Source organism: Rutidosis leptorrhynchoides, chromosome 1, assembly GCF_046630445.1.
Source record: "Rutidosis leptorrhynchoides isolate AG116_Rl617_1_P2 chromosome 1, CSIRO_AGI_Rlap_v1, whole genome shotgun sequence".
NCBI lineage: Eukaryota > Viridiplantae > Streptophyta > Magnoliopsida > Asterales > Asteraceae > Rutidosis > Rutidosis leptorrhynchoides.
In genome coordinates this window covers 506,603,089-506,622,375 of record NC_092333.1, presented here as the reverse complement: position 1 = coordinate 506,622,375, position 19,287 = coordinate 506,603,089, and the positions used below count along the sequence as shown (strand labels likewise).

The 19,287-nt window shown below is 31.8% G+C and overlaps 1 protein-coding gene across 1 annotated transcript; it reads right to left on the bottom strand.

Moving 5' to 3' along the window:
* Nucleotides 1–773: 773 nt before the first annotated feature.
* Nucleotides 774–3,155, bottom strand: LOC139876158 (large ribosomal subunit protein uL10z-like). The gene is made up of 5 exons (XM_071863460.1): nt 2,898–3,155; nt 2,742–2,810; nt 2,148–2,246; nt 1,668–2,060; nt 774–920 (listed from the first exon to the last, which is right to left on the bottom strand). The coding sequence occupies exons 1-5, from the start codon at nt 3,153–3,155 to the stop codon at nt 774–776; spliced, it is 966 nt and encodes a 321-aa protein (XP_071719561.1).
* Nucleotides 3,156–19,287: the final 16,132 nt, after the last annotated feature.

Genomic DNA, 19,287 nt, shown 5'->3' with positions numbered 1-19,287 from the left:
TCGTGTGATTAACAGTATCTTTATAATATTCCACCAACTTAACTATATCACACTACAGAGTCACTCCATCGTGCGATGGACAAGTCAATTTAACTTTGGATTAAAAAATTAATGATCTCGTTACGTAAATGATTATAACTACACATTAATAAACGATCATATAAGTAACGTAAACAACCAATATCCAAAGTCCATTGTTCGGTTACAATAATGTCCATGGCCAAGTGAATGAATTATACATGAAGACACCATACGTTATGCACTAACATTGTGTGAGTTTGTGTATGCGACATGAGCCCAGGAAGAAAAGAAAGATGATCGATGGAAAAAAAGAAAAAAGGTTTCTGCTTAACCACCGCCGACCAAATAACCAATTCCAATGGTGGCCGCCGTGTGGTTTTCCTGCCAAAAGACCAACGACGGGAAAAGAGGCACACAATTAGTTCACTCCACGTGTCATGTTTTGATTGGTTTATAAGATCACCGCCGGTATCACTATATCTTTGTCTAAATTTAGTGATTTCGTTGTCTAAAACCCCAAATGACTTTTAACTTGGTTTATTTTCAGTAAATTTATCAATAGAACAAGTTCACTGCCCAAATAGTAGCATAAATTAAATAAATAGGCGCTGATAACATAAATAAATAGTTTTATTCCTATTACCTTGACATGATCGATCACCAAATATGTAAGCTCCATACAAGGTGCATATAGAAAGGGAATATAACTAGATAATAAATCCATACTGAAAACAAAATAGGTAGCTTATTCATTAATCAAACAGTCCCATTAAACCCCCTTCTTCCTCAGATGATTCTTCTGGTTCTTCCTTTTTTTCATCTTTCTCAGCAGCTGCTGGTGCACTTGAATCAACACCTACAGGCACTGCTCCTGCTACACTTACAAATTTGCTTGGATCCTGCAAATCATCAACATGTCATATATACATTAATAATCACTTTTTTAACGCTGATGTAGAATACCTGTTTTTCTATAGATAAAACTGAGGTTTCACTTTTTATGAACAGAATTAAAATTATACCCTATCTATAAAAAAAAATGTCTACTTATACATGTTCTAAAATAAATTTACTATTGGTAAATAACTACTAAATATCATTAAACTCTCAATGTAGCCTTATTTGTTACTCTCAGTCAGCTATTGTAAAAAAAAATTAGTAAAGATTATCTTAAATAAAACCATCACAAGATAGACCAATGGTTGTGGTCCTAAGTTCTTTGCAAGAGGTCTCATGTTTGACTCCTATTTATAATGAATATTTTGTGGTGGCCAGGGATGGGTTGGAAACAGTCAAGGAGTAATCCTGCTGGGTTGCGTACATTAGAGTATGGGTCGGATTACTCTCCGAACAGGGAAAACCTTCTATCTTTACCTATCTTAAATAAATTGCGAAACTGAAATTATTTATCTTAAATCCAATAAAAATTCTTAGAAAACGTTTTTTTAGACTGGGAGAGTAGTCCTATCTCAAGATTTTATAACACTTTACTTAAATAAATTCTTTTGAAATCCAGCTACGCTTTACAACTCAAGATTTTATAAAACTTCACTTGAATTCTTTTGAAATTCAGCAACGCTTTTAATGACAAAATTTAAGGCTATCATTAACGGTAAAAAGAAATAACGAAATAAATGTGGTTTTACCTTTAAATATTCTTCGACTTTTTCAGCATGTTTGAAGGAGTAGTCAGTAGCAACAGCCAAAGATAGTAAATTCTTATAGCCATTGATGATCATATGTGGTGACGCAGCTAATGAAGGATAGTTAACGGCTAACGAAAAGGCAGCAACTTGTGCAACACCATTAGCGAATTTGTCAGCAAGATCGTCTTCTGTGAGGTAAAGCACTTCTGGACTGAACACCGATCCGTTTTCATAAACAGACTGAACAATAAGTCCATACGAAAATGGTTTTCTTCCTAGTTTAGTAAGAAGGGCGGCTTCTGAAGAACCGACTTTTTCACCCTGCTTAATGAGATCCACTGGGGTTACAATTTCAACTGTCCCTTTGTTAATCTTTGTAGGAATGTTGAGCACCTAATTACATAACATAAATTGGTTAGAGATGAGTAGGTTATGGGTTGGTGGGGCCCGTTGAGGATGGCGGAAGAATGTGTAAGTAACCTGGAAAAATGAAGTTTGTGACGGATCCAGTCCCGTGTTTCCCGGAGGGACAACAACGTCGATTGGTGCAATGAGACCGACACGTGCAGGTGCTGCAACCTGTCAAATTAGAGTAATCGATCAATCATATCATATCATATCTATAGACTATAGTATAAAAGGTAGTGTAAATAATCGTAAGCAGAAAATATTAGATAGTCCTTGTGTTTTATACGAAATTATGGCTCGGCCAGGGAAGCACGTGGAACAACAGAAAGTTTGTAGTCATCTTCCGATTCGCCGAGTTATTATAATAATAAATATTAGTTATATTTCCTTTAAAGAAAAGTAAACGTTATTGTTTACCCATATATTTAAGGCTAAATGAGAATTTTATACGTTTACCCGTTTAGTTCTATTTTCTATATTAGGTTATGAGTTGAAAACACTTTTTCTATGAAATACTCACATATGCAGCTTCATTAGATTGAATTATTTAAATTTAAATCTATAGATCTTAAATAACAAAAGCATATAGATATAACCATAATCAATAGAAGATCACCTTTAGTAAACATAAAAACAATGATATAAATTATAAATCAGATTTATTACCTTATACTTGGCAACAACCTCACTAACTTCCTTAAGATCACCTTTAGTAAAAACCAATCCAACATTTCCCTGATTCAAATCAAACACACAACCAATTAAATCAAATCCAACCATAAATAACAAGATTTTTGTATAATTGAAAAAAGATTAAGGTACCACAAGAAGAGGAATAAGGTTAAGAATATTCTTGTTTCCGGTTTTTTCAGCATGCATCCGAATCGTCCTTTTCATCATAGTATTCTTACCCATCAAAACAACCGATTCACCTCTCAATCCATGCCTTATGTTTTGTAGCTGGTTCGAACCCACATTGTCAGCACCAACGACAAGTATTTGAGTGTAATGATCGAGAAATTTGCTCAGTTTCGCATCGTAGTTTACCTTCTTCTGCATTTTGGTTAACTTAACTGCCATTTTGGGATTAAATCAGTTATCAGCAAATTTAAAGTGCTGAAATAAGATTAGGGTGCATGAATGAGTATATAAAATAAGGTGTTTATATTTGTAAGTGAAAAAGGTGATTCAGTTGTTGAAAGAGAGATGCGTGGTTTAGTGATTGGACCGGGTTTCACTCATCTTTAGTAACTGATTTATGTTTTTATTTTATTTATGAAAATCAAAATCAAAATCAATAGATAATTTATTTTACTTCAAGATTTTAAAAGTTGTAAAAAATCACAAACATTAAATCATTATGTAACCATCATATAGAATACTTCTACATGACTACATGTTAACAACACGTGGTCCAGCGGTTGGTGGTTTGCCTCCTTTAAGGGAGGTCAAGAGTTTGACCCCCGTTGGCTACATATTAAAAACACAATTTCATCTCTGCCATGAAGTATCCACCCATGACACATTTCCCATATCGTTTGGGGGGGATAAAGGGGAGGGGGGTTTTACTTGGTCATGCCTTTGGATCGGTTTCAAGGTTTCCTCCCGGGCAGCAATGGGGGCGAGTTATTATCGCTACATCGGCATAGTCTAAACGGGAGATGATCGCAACGGGTGGTATAGTCCCTCTCGGGTGACCCAATCGCTGTTCAAAAAAAAAAAAAAAAAAAAAAACAGTTTTAAAAAAATCGATAAAAAAATAGTTCCTTATTTTGATTTAAGCATTTTTTCACTTATAGCCAGTTATTTTTTTACTGATAGCATTTTTTATTGATTTAATCATTATGTAAACTGATTAATAAGGACAACCCATCAGTCAGCGTCACATTAACATTTCTATCATTTTCCTCTCAAGACATAAACATTGTTACCAATAACATACTTTCTTACCTCGACGTTAACTCACCTCTAATTATTTTAAACTTATTATTTTTATTTTTATTTATATCTATATCTATATTTATATTATATATAATTATATTATTATTATCATTGTCATTACATTTATTTTTTAAAAGCGAAATACTTACCAAACTAAGACGTTAAATTCATTAACTAAAATTATGATGTTACATTCATAAAATAAAAACTAAGACGTTACATTCACAAATTAAAACGACATAGAAAAAAACTACGGAGTACAACTTAAAGATAGAAATATTCCTTGACGGAATCGTCAAATACATTTTAGTATTTCTTGATCTTCGGCCTAGCTTTCTTATACTACTCATGATCCTCTCGAAAGTTAAAAATTTCGGATAATCCTTGAGAACGTGTGATAATGCTAAAAACGAACATATATTTCATAGCATTATCAGTCCAGAAAGACAAGCTTTTAGTTGCAATTGTTCTATTTCCAAGTAATATTCATTTAAATAAATAAATGTGAAGACAGAAGACAGAGACGACGATGTGAAGACGCAACTGACCAGAACGCTCAAACGTACAAGTTACAATCCAAGTGGTTTAATTTATTGATGAATAACGTCTAAATATTGATAAAAGTACAAGCCGCGAAACGCAAAGTACAAGATATCTAATCGTACGAAAAGACGTTTGAAAATCCGGAACCAAGACATGAACCAATTATCAACGTACAACTCAACGGAGCTAAAATTACAAGTCAACCATGCACAAGAATATAATATAATATATAATTAATTATATATATATATATATATATATATATATATATATATATATATATATATATATATATATATATATATATATATATATATATATATATATATATATATATATATATATATATATATATATTATATTATAATTATCAGCCGCCCACGTTTTAATCAAGTGATGAGCTGGAATCCATTACCTCGCGATCGCGAAGCTCAAAGGCCTCACATCATCGTGATCGCGGAGCTGCACAATTCAGAATTGGCCTATAAAAGGCCGAGCCTTCTGCCGAATGATGCACCCCTTTTCTACTTCAATCTCTCAATCTATATTTATATATTTATATTTATATTTATAATTTTAATTTTAATTTTAATTTAAGATTAATAATAAGTTAGTTGGGTTATTGTAACGAATGTTTTACGGTTTTTAAAGTCAAAACTTTGTCCGTATAACGCTACGAAATTAATAATCACTGTAAACTATGTTCTTCCTTTTTAAATTAATGTCTAGTAGCTAAGTTATTATTATGCTTATTTAAGCCGAAGTAATCGTGATGTTGGACTAAATATTAAGACGGGGTTATTGGGCTTTGGACCATAATTGGGGTTTGGACAAAAGACCGACACTTGTGGAAATTGGACTATAGGCTATTAATGGGCTTTATATTTGATTAACTAAATGATATCTCGTTAATTTAATATAGAGATTTATAATTTGACGTATTTATATATAACCACATACGCTTGATCGGGTACGGTGGCGGGATATTAATAAATACCAATAATTGTTCATTTGACCGGGGACGGGGATGGATTAATAGTCAATGGACTCATTAAAACATGGATGGATTACATTCAAGGGTAATTGATGTAATTGTTAACAAAGTATTAAAACCTTGGATTACACACAGTCGATAACATGGTGTAATCATTAACAAAGTATTAAAACCTTGTTACGGTTTAAGTTCCCAATTAATTGGAATATTTGACTTCGGGTATAAGGTTAATTTGGTGAAGACTCTCGCACTTTATAATTATGACCGATGGACTATTATGGACAAAATCAGATGGACATTTCAAATAATCCAGGACAAAGGACAATTAACCCATGGTAATAAATTAAAATCAAAATGTCAAACATCATGATTATGGAAGTTTAAATAAGCATAATTCTCTTATTTTATATCTCATCGTACTTTTATTTACCATAATTTTATTTATCGTACTTTAAATTATCACACTTTTAATTATCGCAATTTTATTTATCGTCATTTACTTTACGCTTTAAATTAAGTTATATTTATGTTTAATATTTTGCATTAGGTTTTAACTGTGATATAAGACTTAAAATCGACAAACCGGTCATTAAACGGTAAAACCCCACTTTTATAATAATAATAATACTACTATATTACTAATATATATATATATATATATATATATATATATATATATATATATATATATATATATATATATATATATATATATACACAAATATAGTTGTCGATAAAAATATAGTACGTAATCAACCAGCTCCCTGTGGAACGAACCGGACTTACTAAAAATTACACTACTCTACGATTAGGTACACTGGCTATAAGTGTTGTAGCAAGGTTTAGGTATATCCATTATATAAAAAAAATAACTTTTGTAAATTGTATCGTATTTAATAGTATTTTGTAGTAAACTATAATAGTATTTCGTATACCATCGCTCGCACATCAACGCGTCAAGCTTCCTCATATATGAACTTACTTTGAGTTTTTTTCTTGAATGCCCGTCATCCATGTAACAAAATATCCACTTCATTAGCTCTACTTAGGGCAAAACTTTTCATGTTTTGTTATACACCAATGAAAATCTTAATATCTTTCGCTATTTTACTCCTTTTATTAGTGATATGATCCGCTCGACGTTGTTTCGTCAATTGCGAATTGTATTTTTGTCGGATCATGCCCTCAAAAAATTCTTTTGTTTGATTAGTTCTCACTTCCATATTTTCAGAAACTTGCGCCCAAACCTCGGCAAAAAGTCGACTTTCAGCAATGGACCACGGTACTTTTTTGCATCCCACTATTTACTTTACCTTTTGGGTTGGATTCCACGGGTTCCTCTGGTTGTTTCTTCAACCTTTTCGATTTCGGTATTCTCGGATTCAAATGGTATTTGAGCAGGTGTTTGTTGGCGCTAGCTGTTTGTTGAAAAATAGGTTGTTGAAAAGTGTTACGTTGGAGACAGGGTTAGAATGGAGTGTTAATGTATTGTTGCTACGGATTGTTAATGAATTGTTGCGGATTGAACCCGAGTAGTGATAATGAATAAGACGTGAAACTCAAAGGTTGATGCAGGTTGGAAGATGAACCAGATGACGACGAGTATATGTGACTTTCAAGTAAAATCTGGAAAACATCCTGACTTTCCAAAGTTTTAACTGAGGTTTGGTTTGGGTCTTTTTTTAGGCATTTTTGTGATAGTGAAAGGATGATAGAGTTTGGTATAAATATAAAATATTAAATAATGGTATAGAGTTTGTGTTGATGAAATAAGATAAAATGTGAGTGTTAAAATGTTTTGGAAAAAAATAGTAACAATTAATATTGTAGCCGTTTGAGTGTGCGACGGTAACAATTGCGGAGTAAGTAGATTTCTTTTTTAAACCGTACAAGATTGAAAGTATTTTGGAAATTGGTCAAAATGCCCCCATTTTCGATTTCGCTTAACAATATGTCCTCAAGTTACGGTAATTGCAAAAATGCCTTCTGACCACACATCACGTACAACGTATGATGCGTGTAACTTGGTGCGTGATATGTGGTCATCAAGCATCGTTGCTGGTTATAGTAGTATACCACCAAGACGCATCACACATTGAGTACCATGCACATAAGTGTTTGTTCGTGCGCGGTACGTGTTGTGCATGATAAGATAGGATATTCATAATAAGATTTTCTTACATTTTTCCGATTATCAAGATCTTAAAAGGCAAAAACTAGGATCCCGAACTTACTATTTTATGATTTTCGTCGACTATCAACACGTTAAAATCCAAGCCAATACTTGAATATCGAATGTATCAGCCAACTTACTTATGATTTATTGCATGAATACCACCATCACCACAACCAACATTACCCCCACCAACAGCATCATCACCACCACCAACATCACCACCACCACCACAACAATCACCACTACTTATTCGTTCATCACCATTACCATGCCAATCACCACCACCATAACAATCACCACTACATACTCGTTACCACACCAATCACCACCAACAACAACATCATCACCACCAACAACAACATCATCACTCCCGCCAATAACATCATCACCACTACTTCCTCATTCACCACCACCATTGAAGCTATCAAAGCCGTTTTGATGGAGGTCAGAAGGTGTCTAGTGCCCTGTTGTTCTCAAAATGGGCATGGATAGCTCAAAACATTCACTGCCACCCTCATCACCAGCACTTCCATCATCACCCCTTATTTCGAATCATGTGCAACACGAACCACACATAGATCATGGTGTGTGGTGTGTGGTGCTCAAAACATAGAACCGTCTACTTTACAAAACATAAAAAATATGTTTCGCAATCTTAGAACAGTTCATCAATTAAATTTTGAACCTTCGGGTATGTCACACCCACAAATAGGGCCTAGGGTATTTGTGACTAATTATATCAAATCACAGTTGTATAAACGAGAACGACTCTATATGAGACGTTTTATTGAGTTTTGCAGCGGAAAATAAATAGATTACATTGTATTTAGAGCATTAAATGTTTTTAGATGAATTGGTAAGTAATGCATGAAGACTCCAAGCATGGCAAGAAATCATCATCAAAGCAGCAGATATACAGCGGAAGCAATATTTAAGTACCTGAGAATAAACATGCTTAAAAAGTCAACACGAGGTTGAGTGAGTTCATAGGTTTGTCCTAAATAATAATTTCAGTAATAGATCACAAGATTTAATATAATAAAAGTCGATATATCACGTATATCAAAAGTATCCTATGAGCGTATAATATCAAAACTAAACGATTTTACCCCGTAACAATACATATGTAATTGTCGAGATCATTATTATACCACCAATTGACCTGAGGTCAACAGTGCGGGACGTTACTCCCAATAGCGCTATTTATAATAATTCCATTTGCCTCTTCATTATCTAGCAATTAATGATATTACAAAGCAGGGTTTTGCATGTTTCAAATGAACACAATAAAAATACTCATGTTGGTCGCATAATAGTTTGTACTTGTGTCTATCAGTTATAAAAATAGTACATGTATTCTTAGCCCAAAAATATAGATAAAAAGGGAGCAAATGAAACTCACGATAGGATACGATAGTTTGTAGTAAATATGCATAGGATGGCACTGAACAAATACAGAGTTGACCTCGGATTCACAAACCTATATCAAGTATATATATTAACACATATACTTGTAATCGAATAAGTTTATATATATTATTTTGATTGTTATGTATTTCTATAAAAAAATATATATATACTTTTATATTTATAATAATATTAATAATGTTAATGAATAAAGAGTTGTATTATTTTGTAATAACAATAATAATACTACTAGTAAAAACGATAATAATTATAATAATAATATAGTTTTGATGATAGCAAAAATGATAATTTTTGTAAAAATGATAATAATGATAATAATTTTAATAATAACAATACTAATAACGATAATATTTTAATAATAAAAATGACAATGTTAATAATAATAATAATAATAATACTTATGTTAATAATAATAATTATAATAGCAATAGTTTTTAATGAAGATAATAATTTTGATAATAATACTCTAATACTAGAAATAATAATAATAACTATAATAATAATAATTATAATAACAATACTTAATGATGATACTAGTAATAATAATAATGATAATACTACTAATTAGATTAATGATAATAATAATAATTATCATAATAATAATAATAATAATAATAATAATAATAATAATAATAATAATAATAATAATAATAATAATAATAATAATAATAATAATAACAACAACAATTTTAAAAGTTGAAACTACCTTTAAAAGCCCTTTAAAAAAATGCCCCAAGCCGGGCTCGAACCCGTGACCTCTCGCTCAACACAAACACACCCAAACCATCGAACCATTTCTAGTTTTCTGTTTTAATAGATAACAAGTATATATATAAACTGTATTTCTGCTTCATCATCTTCTTCATAAAACTCAATCTACCAGAACCCAAAATCCAAACTAACAAGTCTTGTAATTTAATTAAAACGATCTGTTGTGATTGATTTGCAAAAAAATAATATATATATATATATATATATATATATATATATATATATATATATATATATATATATATATATATATATATATATATAGCAGCAGTGGCTCTTAAGCTTCGAAAAAAAAAAGAACTCATATTATGATTTTGAAATTGAGAACGTGTTAGCCAAAGACTTCAACACAAAATATGTTTTAAATCACTTCTAGAATGTTTCTCAATCATTAATTTAACTGGAATCATCAAAACGAATTCGTATTTCGCCAAGAATGATTCGGTTGACTTTTTATAAAATAACTTTGACTCGAAAATTAAGAATTGTTACGAGGAATTGGGAGATAAAACTTTGCAGATAGTTTGATTACGAGATTACTAACAAGACTGCATTTTTAGATTTGGAAATGAGTTTCGAATTCGAGACTTTGAAAAAATGAAACAAGAACAGAGTTATCGGCTTTTTTTATAATTTTTGTTTGATTTTTCTTTTCTCCTTCTTCTTGAATTGTAGTCAAGGTTTTATAGAGTGTATATCAGTTTAAATTAACCATAAGATTCGATTTCCTTTGTTGAGTAGCTTGTAATGGTCGACGGCTCCAATCAAGAACAGAAAAAAAATATAAAGAAATTAAAAAGCAAAATACCTAATCTGCTTTTTATAAATTATATGTAAAGTCAGAAGCAGATCACAAAAAAAAATTATAAAAAAAATGGCGACCTAAATTAGGTATTAGGTTCCTGTCTGTTTCTTTTTATTTATTATTTTTTTTTAAAATCAAAAGTAGTTCACAATTTTAGAAAATCATATTTATATATAATTCAGTACATTGTTTTTGACTTTTATTTTTTTATTTTTTGATATTATTATAAAATATATATTAATAAATATATTAATAACTAATTAATAAATATATTAATAATAATAATTTGATAATATTATTAATAATAATAAAAATAATAATAATGATAATAATAATAATAATAATAATAATAATAATAATAATAATATTGATAATAATAATATTTTTAATATCATTAATAATAATATTAGTAATGATAATACTCTTAATAATAATAACAATAATATTGTTTTTTTAATCATAATAACAATACTGATAATAATGATATTAATTATTGATATATTGTTTAAAAAAGGATATTAATAATAATAATATTAATATATCAAATTAATGCGTAATTATTTACAAATAATTGTTCGTGAGTCGTTGGAACTAGTCGAAGTTCGGTTTAAATTTAGTCGGAAATTTCCGGGTTGTCATAGTACCTACCCGTTAAAAGAAATTTCGTCCCGAAATTTAGTTGTTGCCATCAATCAGTGTTGTTCGTAAATAGATGAGGATATTTATGTTTTATTTGGTCTTCACGTTCCCAGGTATACTCGGGGCCTTGCGTGAATTCCAACGGATAGAATATTGTTTTGTTTCTAGCGTTTAAATCTTACGATCCATAAATTCTACGAAGTGCATTTTATTATTAGTGCGGAGGTTATCTAAAGGATTTAACAAGAGTGTCATTGATTAGGTTTTCTCAGAAAGAGATGATGACGCTATATAAGCATTTCAATACACATGAAATGTGTCATGAATAATAGTGAACGTATTTAAACCTTGAGCATTTATGCCACAATATTAGGGTAGACAAAACAGAGAGGAGTTCATGAAAATCACAGTCATGAAATTTGATAGAGATCGTCATTGTTTACAACAAGAATGATGAATATGAGTTGAAAAATAGAGTTTTATCAACATTGGGTAATATGGATGAAACGATTCGATTATTGGAAGAGTATAAACGAAGCTATCACAAAAGAGTGAAATGAGGAAATTAAATATTCGTCTTAACTTTTGACATAGCTAAAGTTGATTTCCGGAATTCAAGGGATTTAAAGAAATCTTCGAAATCTTTATAAGATTTGATTCTCCGGTAATTAAGGAAATTAGGATTTTCTTTGATTAAATGCGGTGAATTGCCTTGATTGCTGTGTCTGGAATTTCGCTATAAATTAGCTTCTTCCGTTTTATTATCTTCACAACTTCTATACTTTCTTCCTTAATTCATATTTCCAAAGATTGTGAAAATGCTCCATCCAGTTCTAATTCTGGATATAGTCCTGACTTATATATCTATCGTCCTTCTTTTTCATCTGTCGCCGGAAGAGTCAGTTTACTTCTACTATGCTCTTGGATTTATTGTGTTTTTACTTCTTCCGTGTCTTTATATTGCTATACGCATTGATATACACGGTTTGAAATTTTGGTGTTGTCATCGGGCTTTATATTTTCCTTACATGTCGAAGCGCTATGCTCTTGTTTTCTCTTCTCGACTTTAAGTAAAGCGAATAATGGTCCAGAATTCGTAGGTATGAAGTTTCAAATGAACCTAATGTTTTAAGCAGGAAGGAACGTAATATCATGATTTGATTTGTTAAATTACTAGAATCACTAAGGAAATAACTATCAAGAATATATTTTCTTGATATGTTCAGAGGTTAAGTAGAATGTAAGAGTCGTGTAACATGGCAAATGATGATTATAAAGTCTATGAATCATCATCTTCCACGAGAAACTTAGCATGACTTACTGTAATATAATCATGTTGGCCTGACGTCATTATATTATACTAACTCATGCTTCAATTCCCAACACTTCTTCAAAACATTTATAATTTAAACTTGAATTTTACAAAATATAGAAACTTAAACAGTTTCCTTTATGATGTAATAAAGATATCGCAAAGAGATAATTAATTGCGAACAAGAATCGTTATGAAGATATCTTCAGAAATATCGAGGATATTTATAACGAAGAATACGAAAATATTTAAAATCGAAGGATAATGATGGAATTCTTCTGTAAAGATTTAGAATGCGTAAAAAGATCTTCTGTGATTTCCTTCAAAAATCGAATCATCTAGATTCTTTGGTTATAGGTTTAGTCCTTGGGATTTGTCCACAGCTTCCTTCATGTTTTGCTCAATCTGTTTCTCAATACCAGATTTTCTTTTGAGCTTTCCCACCACACAATTCTTTATTATTAAGCTTCTGGTCATTAAGACCATCTACAGCTTTTGCTGCTTCATCAGCATTATTAGGGTTAACGAATCTGAATCGTTGGTTATAGTTCTAAGGTGTTTTCAAGGATTTTGAATTTGATCATTGAACGCAGGATATAACCTGTTAACAGATCTAACGGTTGACGAAGAAATGTTGTAAATTTCAAAAGTAATGAATGATAATTTTGGTGGTTTGATGTGATAATTCATCACATAATACGAATGAATATAATTCATGAGAATCAGAATTGAAGAATGTACAATATAACATATTAATGTGAGATATAAATATTTCTCGAGTATTACCTACCCGTTAAAATATTTTCACAATTAACAGTTTGTACAAAAGAGTTTTAATTACAGTCTTTATAAAAATATACGTACATATATATTTTCCTTCAGATGCAATCATGGATTTAATGAGTTAATATTATATTAAACTCATTTGATTTACGGTTGAAACAAGAATGAATAATCTCCAAAACCTTAGGGATTTCATAATTGTCGCGAAATATTTTGCTAATGAAGTTATGAATCAATACATTCGTCGTTACACTTGATTTATTATGAAATGGAGTTTATTGTGTTGAAGCAGTGATTAACAATTGTTAAGTCATTAACGAAGGGTGTACATCATAGCATATTAGTGATATAAATTAACCAAGTAGTACTTACTAGTTAAGATTCACACGTAATAGCTTAGTACGACAAGATTTATTATTGTTCCAAATCATATATATATATATATATATATATATATATATATATATATATATATATATATATATATATATATATATATATATATATATATATATATATATATATATATATATTATATATATATATATATATATATAATTCTTCATGAAGAATGAGTCAATACATCCTAACTCATTATTACTAATATTCCTTGGTATCTATAGGGCATATGATGTTGATGTTTGAGGTACTAAGTGTGATGTTGGGGCTGGGATGCGGATGTTGTTGTTGGTACTGATGTTGCTGTTGCTGATACTGGTGGTGCTGTCGGTGCTGGTTATGCTGCTGATGGTGCTGATGCTCTTAGATTTTGCACCATATTCTCTAGAGCCACCACTCGAACGCGAAGCTCGTTGACCTCTGCTATTATTCCGGGATGATTGGCTGTTCGGACAAGAGGATGAATAAGATCTAGAATTCTAAATATTATATACTCGTGGCGGGATATCCTGGAAATGAGGGTGAAAATGGTGTTTCGGATTTGTTCGCCGGTAAATGCTTCAGGTTCTTCGCCAATAGGGCAATGTGGTGGGTGAAAAGGATCACCTTCTTCACTTCTCCATTGATTAAGTCGGCTACGAACCCATCCACAATCCATCCAGAAAAGATGATGACTGATTGGTTTGTTCGTTCCGGTTACGCTGCATGTGGAGCTCGAGGAATCAAGTGAGTAATTCATATTATGTGTTTGGAATAAGGTTTGATATGAAATGGGTGTTGGATAGTGAATGATATATTCGTCTCCTTGAATACGTATATATAGCAAAAAGATTTCCGTAATTTACGGAGAAAATTTAGGAAAAGTGTTAGACAAAGTCTATTAGGATAGATATGATAAGATATGATTTGTCTATACTCTATTTATGGAATAATTGCAGTATGACGTGTCGAGATAAAAAAAAAATTGATAATGCTAAAAACGAACATATATTTCATAGCATTATCCTTCAAGAAAGACAAGCTTTTAGTTGCAATTGTTCTATTTACAAGTGATATTCGTTTAAATATTAAAAGGTGAAGACAAAAGACAGATTCGACGATTTGAAGACGCAAACGACCAAAAAGCTAAAAAGTACAAAGTACAATCCAAGTGATTCAAATTATTGCTGAGAAACGTCCAAAAATTACAAAAGTACAAGCCGCAAAACGCAAAGTACAAGATATTAAATCGTACGAAAGGACGTTCGAAAATCCAGAATCGGGACATGAACCAACTATCAACGCGCAACGCAACGGGCCTAAAATTACAAGACAACTATGCACATGAATATAATATATATATATATATAATTATATAAAATTATATATATTATATTATATTATTAAAAACCGTCGGCAAACAAGAAGACGAGTGATTATGAGCTGGATCAGGAGGCCATGCGATCACATGGCCTGGCTGCCTTATCTCCATGCGATCGCATGGCAGTGAAATGGTGGTTAGGTGCTATAAATAGCCAACAAAATGGACGAGTTCAGTACACCTTATTCAATCAACTCTCTGCACTCTCTCAAATATATTTATATTTATTTTATAATTATAATTTTAATATTAAGTTAATAATAATAAGGTTATAGTGGCGAATGTTTTAAGTTTGTAAGTCGAAATTATGTCCATGTAACACTAAGCGATTAATACTCATTGTAAGTTATGTTCAACCTTTTTAGATTAATGTCTCGTAGCTAAGTTATTATTATGTTTATTTAAGTCGAAGTAATCGTGATGTTGGACTAAATATTAAGACGGGGTTATTGGGCTTTGGACCATAATTGGGGTTTGGACAAAAGACCGACACTTGTGGAAATTAGACTATGGGCTATTAATGGACTTTATATTAATTAAATGATATCTCGTTGATTTAATATAGAGATTTATAATTTGACGTATTTATATATAACCACATACGCTTGACTGGGTACGGTGGGCGGGATATCTATAAATACTAATAATTATTTATTTGACCGGAAACGGGGATGGATTAATAGTCACTGGACTCAATAAAACAGGGGTGGATTACATTCAAGGGTAATTGGTGTAATTGTTAACAAAGTATTAAAACCTTGGATTACACGCAGTCGAACCTGGTGTATTCATTAAACAAAGTATTAAGACCTTGTTACAGTTCGAATCCCCAATTAGTTGGAATATTTGACTTCGGGTATAAGGTTAATTTGGCGAAGACTCTCGCACTTTATAATTATGACCGATGGACTATTATGGACAAAACCAGATGGACATATCAAATAATCCAGGACAAAGGACAATTAACCCATGGTAATAAATTAAAATCAACACGTCAAACATCATGATTACGGAAGTTTAATTAAGCATAATTTCTTTAATTTATATCTCATCGTACTTTTATTTACCGTCATTTTAATTAACGTCATTTTACTTATCGTACTTTAAATTATTGTACTTTTATTTATCGCACTTTTATTTATCGTCATTTACTTTACGCTTTAAATTAAGTTGTATTTTTATTTAATATTTTACATTAGGTTTTAATTGTGACTTAAGACATAAAATCGACAAACCGGTCACTAAACGGTAAAAACCCCCTTTTATAATAATAATAATACTACTTATATATATTTTTTATACAAATATAGTTTAAAATAAATATAGCGTTAAACTCAGCTAGCTCCTGTGGAAAGAACTAGACTTACTAAAAACTACACTACTCTACGATTAGGTACACTGCCTATAAGTATTGTAGCAAAGTTTAGGTGTATCCATTCTATAAATAAATAAATAACTTGTGTAAAATTGTATCGTTTTTAATAGTATTTCATAGTAAAATATAATCTATTTCGTACTACACCTCGCACACATCAAAAATGATAAGTATGTAATTAGATAATCTTTCGATTAAAGACTTTCAATTCATAATGTCCTATTCAGGTCTAGGGGCTTGAGCTATAGGATTCTTTAAATCGGTAATTCAAACCCTTCCATTCTATAGTTTCGTAGACGCCACTCGTCAAGAAAATTCAATGATAAAAAATAACGAGAAAGCAAAGATTTTGAAAGTAATGAATATGAATAGTAGAGATTTCAAGAATCATGGATAACATTTTATGTAGTACATATGTAATACATAAAATCATGATTGATGACAAAGGAATGTCGAGAATTTCAGAAATCATGGTATCGCATTTAAATGTGGTGGTGGAATGGGAGAGTACTTAAGAGAGTGAGCAGAGTTCTTAGATTGGCTTGGCATTCTAAGATAAGTAAAGTTTCTAAAGTATAGTGTAGCATTTAACAATTAAAGGCAACAATTAAAGACAACAATTAAAGGCACTATGGTCAAGGAAAGTTTAGTCCTACATTGCTAAGGTACCTAATTGTATAAGACACACTTAAAATGCAATCATGGTTCTCTACAACAACACTGCTCTGATACCAATCTGTCACACCCCCAAATAGGGCCTGGGGTATTTGTGACTAATTATATCAAATCACATTTGTATAAACGAGAACGACTCTATATGAGACGTTATATTGAGTTTTGCAGCGAAAGATAAATAGATTACATTGTATTTAGAGCATTAAATGTTTTTAGATGAATTGGTAAGTAATGCATGAAGACTCCAAGCATGGCAAGAAATCATTGTGACACCGCTAATTTTTTTTTTTTTTTTAATACGTGGCGGAAGCATTTATTTATTAATTACAAAATAAACATTAACTATTGCTAAGACAACCAGTGTCATGTGTCATTACAAAATACATGTTTATACGGAGAAGATGTAGTTACAATCAGTTTACAAAAGATTATTGTTTTCATAAAGCAAGACAACATCAGAGTTGACTCCTGTCAAACATAACATCACCATGCCCGTCTTCTCCCAAAAGCAATATCTACAAGCTACAACCTGCAGGGAGGAGATGGAGGGGAGTTAGCACGAAGCTAAGTGAGTACGACTAACTACAGGTCATAGCATACAGAAGTGTTATACTAATCATGTCACATAGTTTAACACACAAACATCACCTAGTAGTGCAGTCTACAGAGACTCCGGCAGTTCGGCCAAACCATTAACCTCCAATTGATCGGGCTGGGGTTTACCGGAAGTTCCTCCTACATACCGTGCTGCATAAATCATCCACACGCAACGAACGCGTCATTCAAACATCTACTACACAGATGCAAATAGGCTACCACATGAGGAACCCAACCCGCAGGTTGATCTCTCCTATCGAATTAGGCTACCACAAGATAGGGACGCACTGGGTTCCAACAGACAAGCATCAACCAACATGCAGTCATCACAAGGAACTAACTAATCACAATAATAAGTATATTTAACAAGCATGGCAATCATAATATAACATGCTACTATATACTATATTCTCCAGTCAGTCCCACTCACCGATTACCAGCAAACGAGAAGGTATTCAGCTATCTAATCACTGAACCTTCTCTGTCTCCTTTTCTCCTGAGAAAACATATACACAAGTTAGTTTCTGTCCGTTAACCCCAAATAACACAATACAGAAATTTTTGTCAGAAAAAGTGTCCGCTAAAATTTTTTGCTTAACACTTATGCACTCTCAAAATTTACATCAGATCATCAAAATACAAACGGGCAGCATAACGGCTAAAAATCAACACTTAGGTAAAATATTCACTGCCCAAGACACTCGGTCGACTGTCAGAGACAGTCGGCCGACTGTCTACACTCACTCGGCCGAGTGTCTAGTCACTCGGTCGATGGTCTCTCACAGACACACTCGGCCGTAGGTCTTACACACTCGGTCGATGGTCGAGTCGGTCGGTCGAGTGTCTCGAGACACTCGGTCGACTGTGTTCATCTGCAGAAGCTGAAGACAAAGTGACGGGTTTCACCCAAAATCGACCAATTCTTGCTCTAGAGCTCGATTATGACCTCAAAACTGACCAAATCGAAGATACTATTCATTAAGATACATAAACCCACAAGATTTGGATTCAAACAACATCAAATCTATCCACTTTGACCCAAAATACACACTTTATAAAAACTAACACAAAAACTCCATTTTCTCAAAGATTAAAGCATGAAATGTTATGATTCTTACCTTAAAAGAATCAGTGAATCACAAGGAACACAATAATATAAACGATTTGAGCTCTAAAACAAGGATTAAAAATTAGGGTTTGTTAGGTGAAGAAGATGAAGAACGGGTGTGTTTTTGGGAAGAATCTGGAAAGTGCAAGAAATGGGCACACTAGTCACCTAAAGAGGGTTAAAATCCCACACTTTGCAACGCACGGGTATTTATCAGTTATCTGATATCTTTCGTACATCATTTGGCAATCCAAACGAAGTCCAAATTAAATAAACAAACCTGTTCCGTGACCCTTGTCACAAACT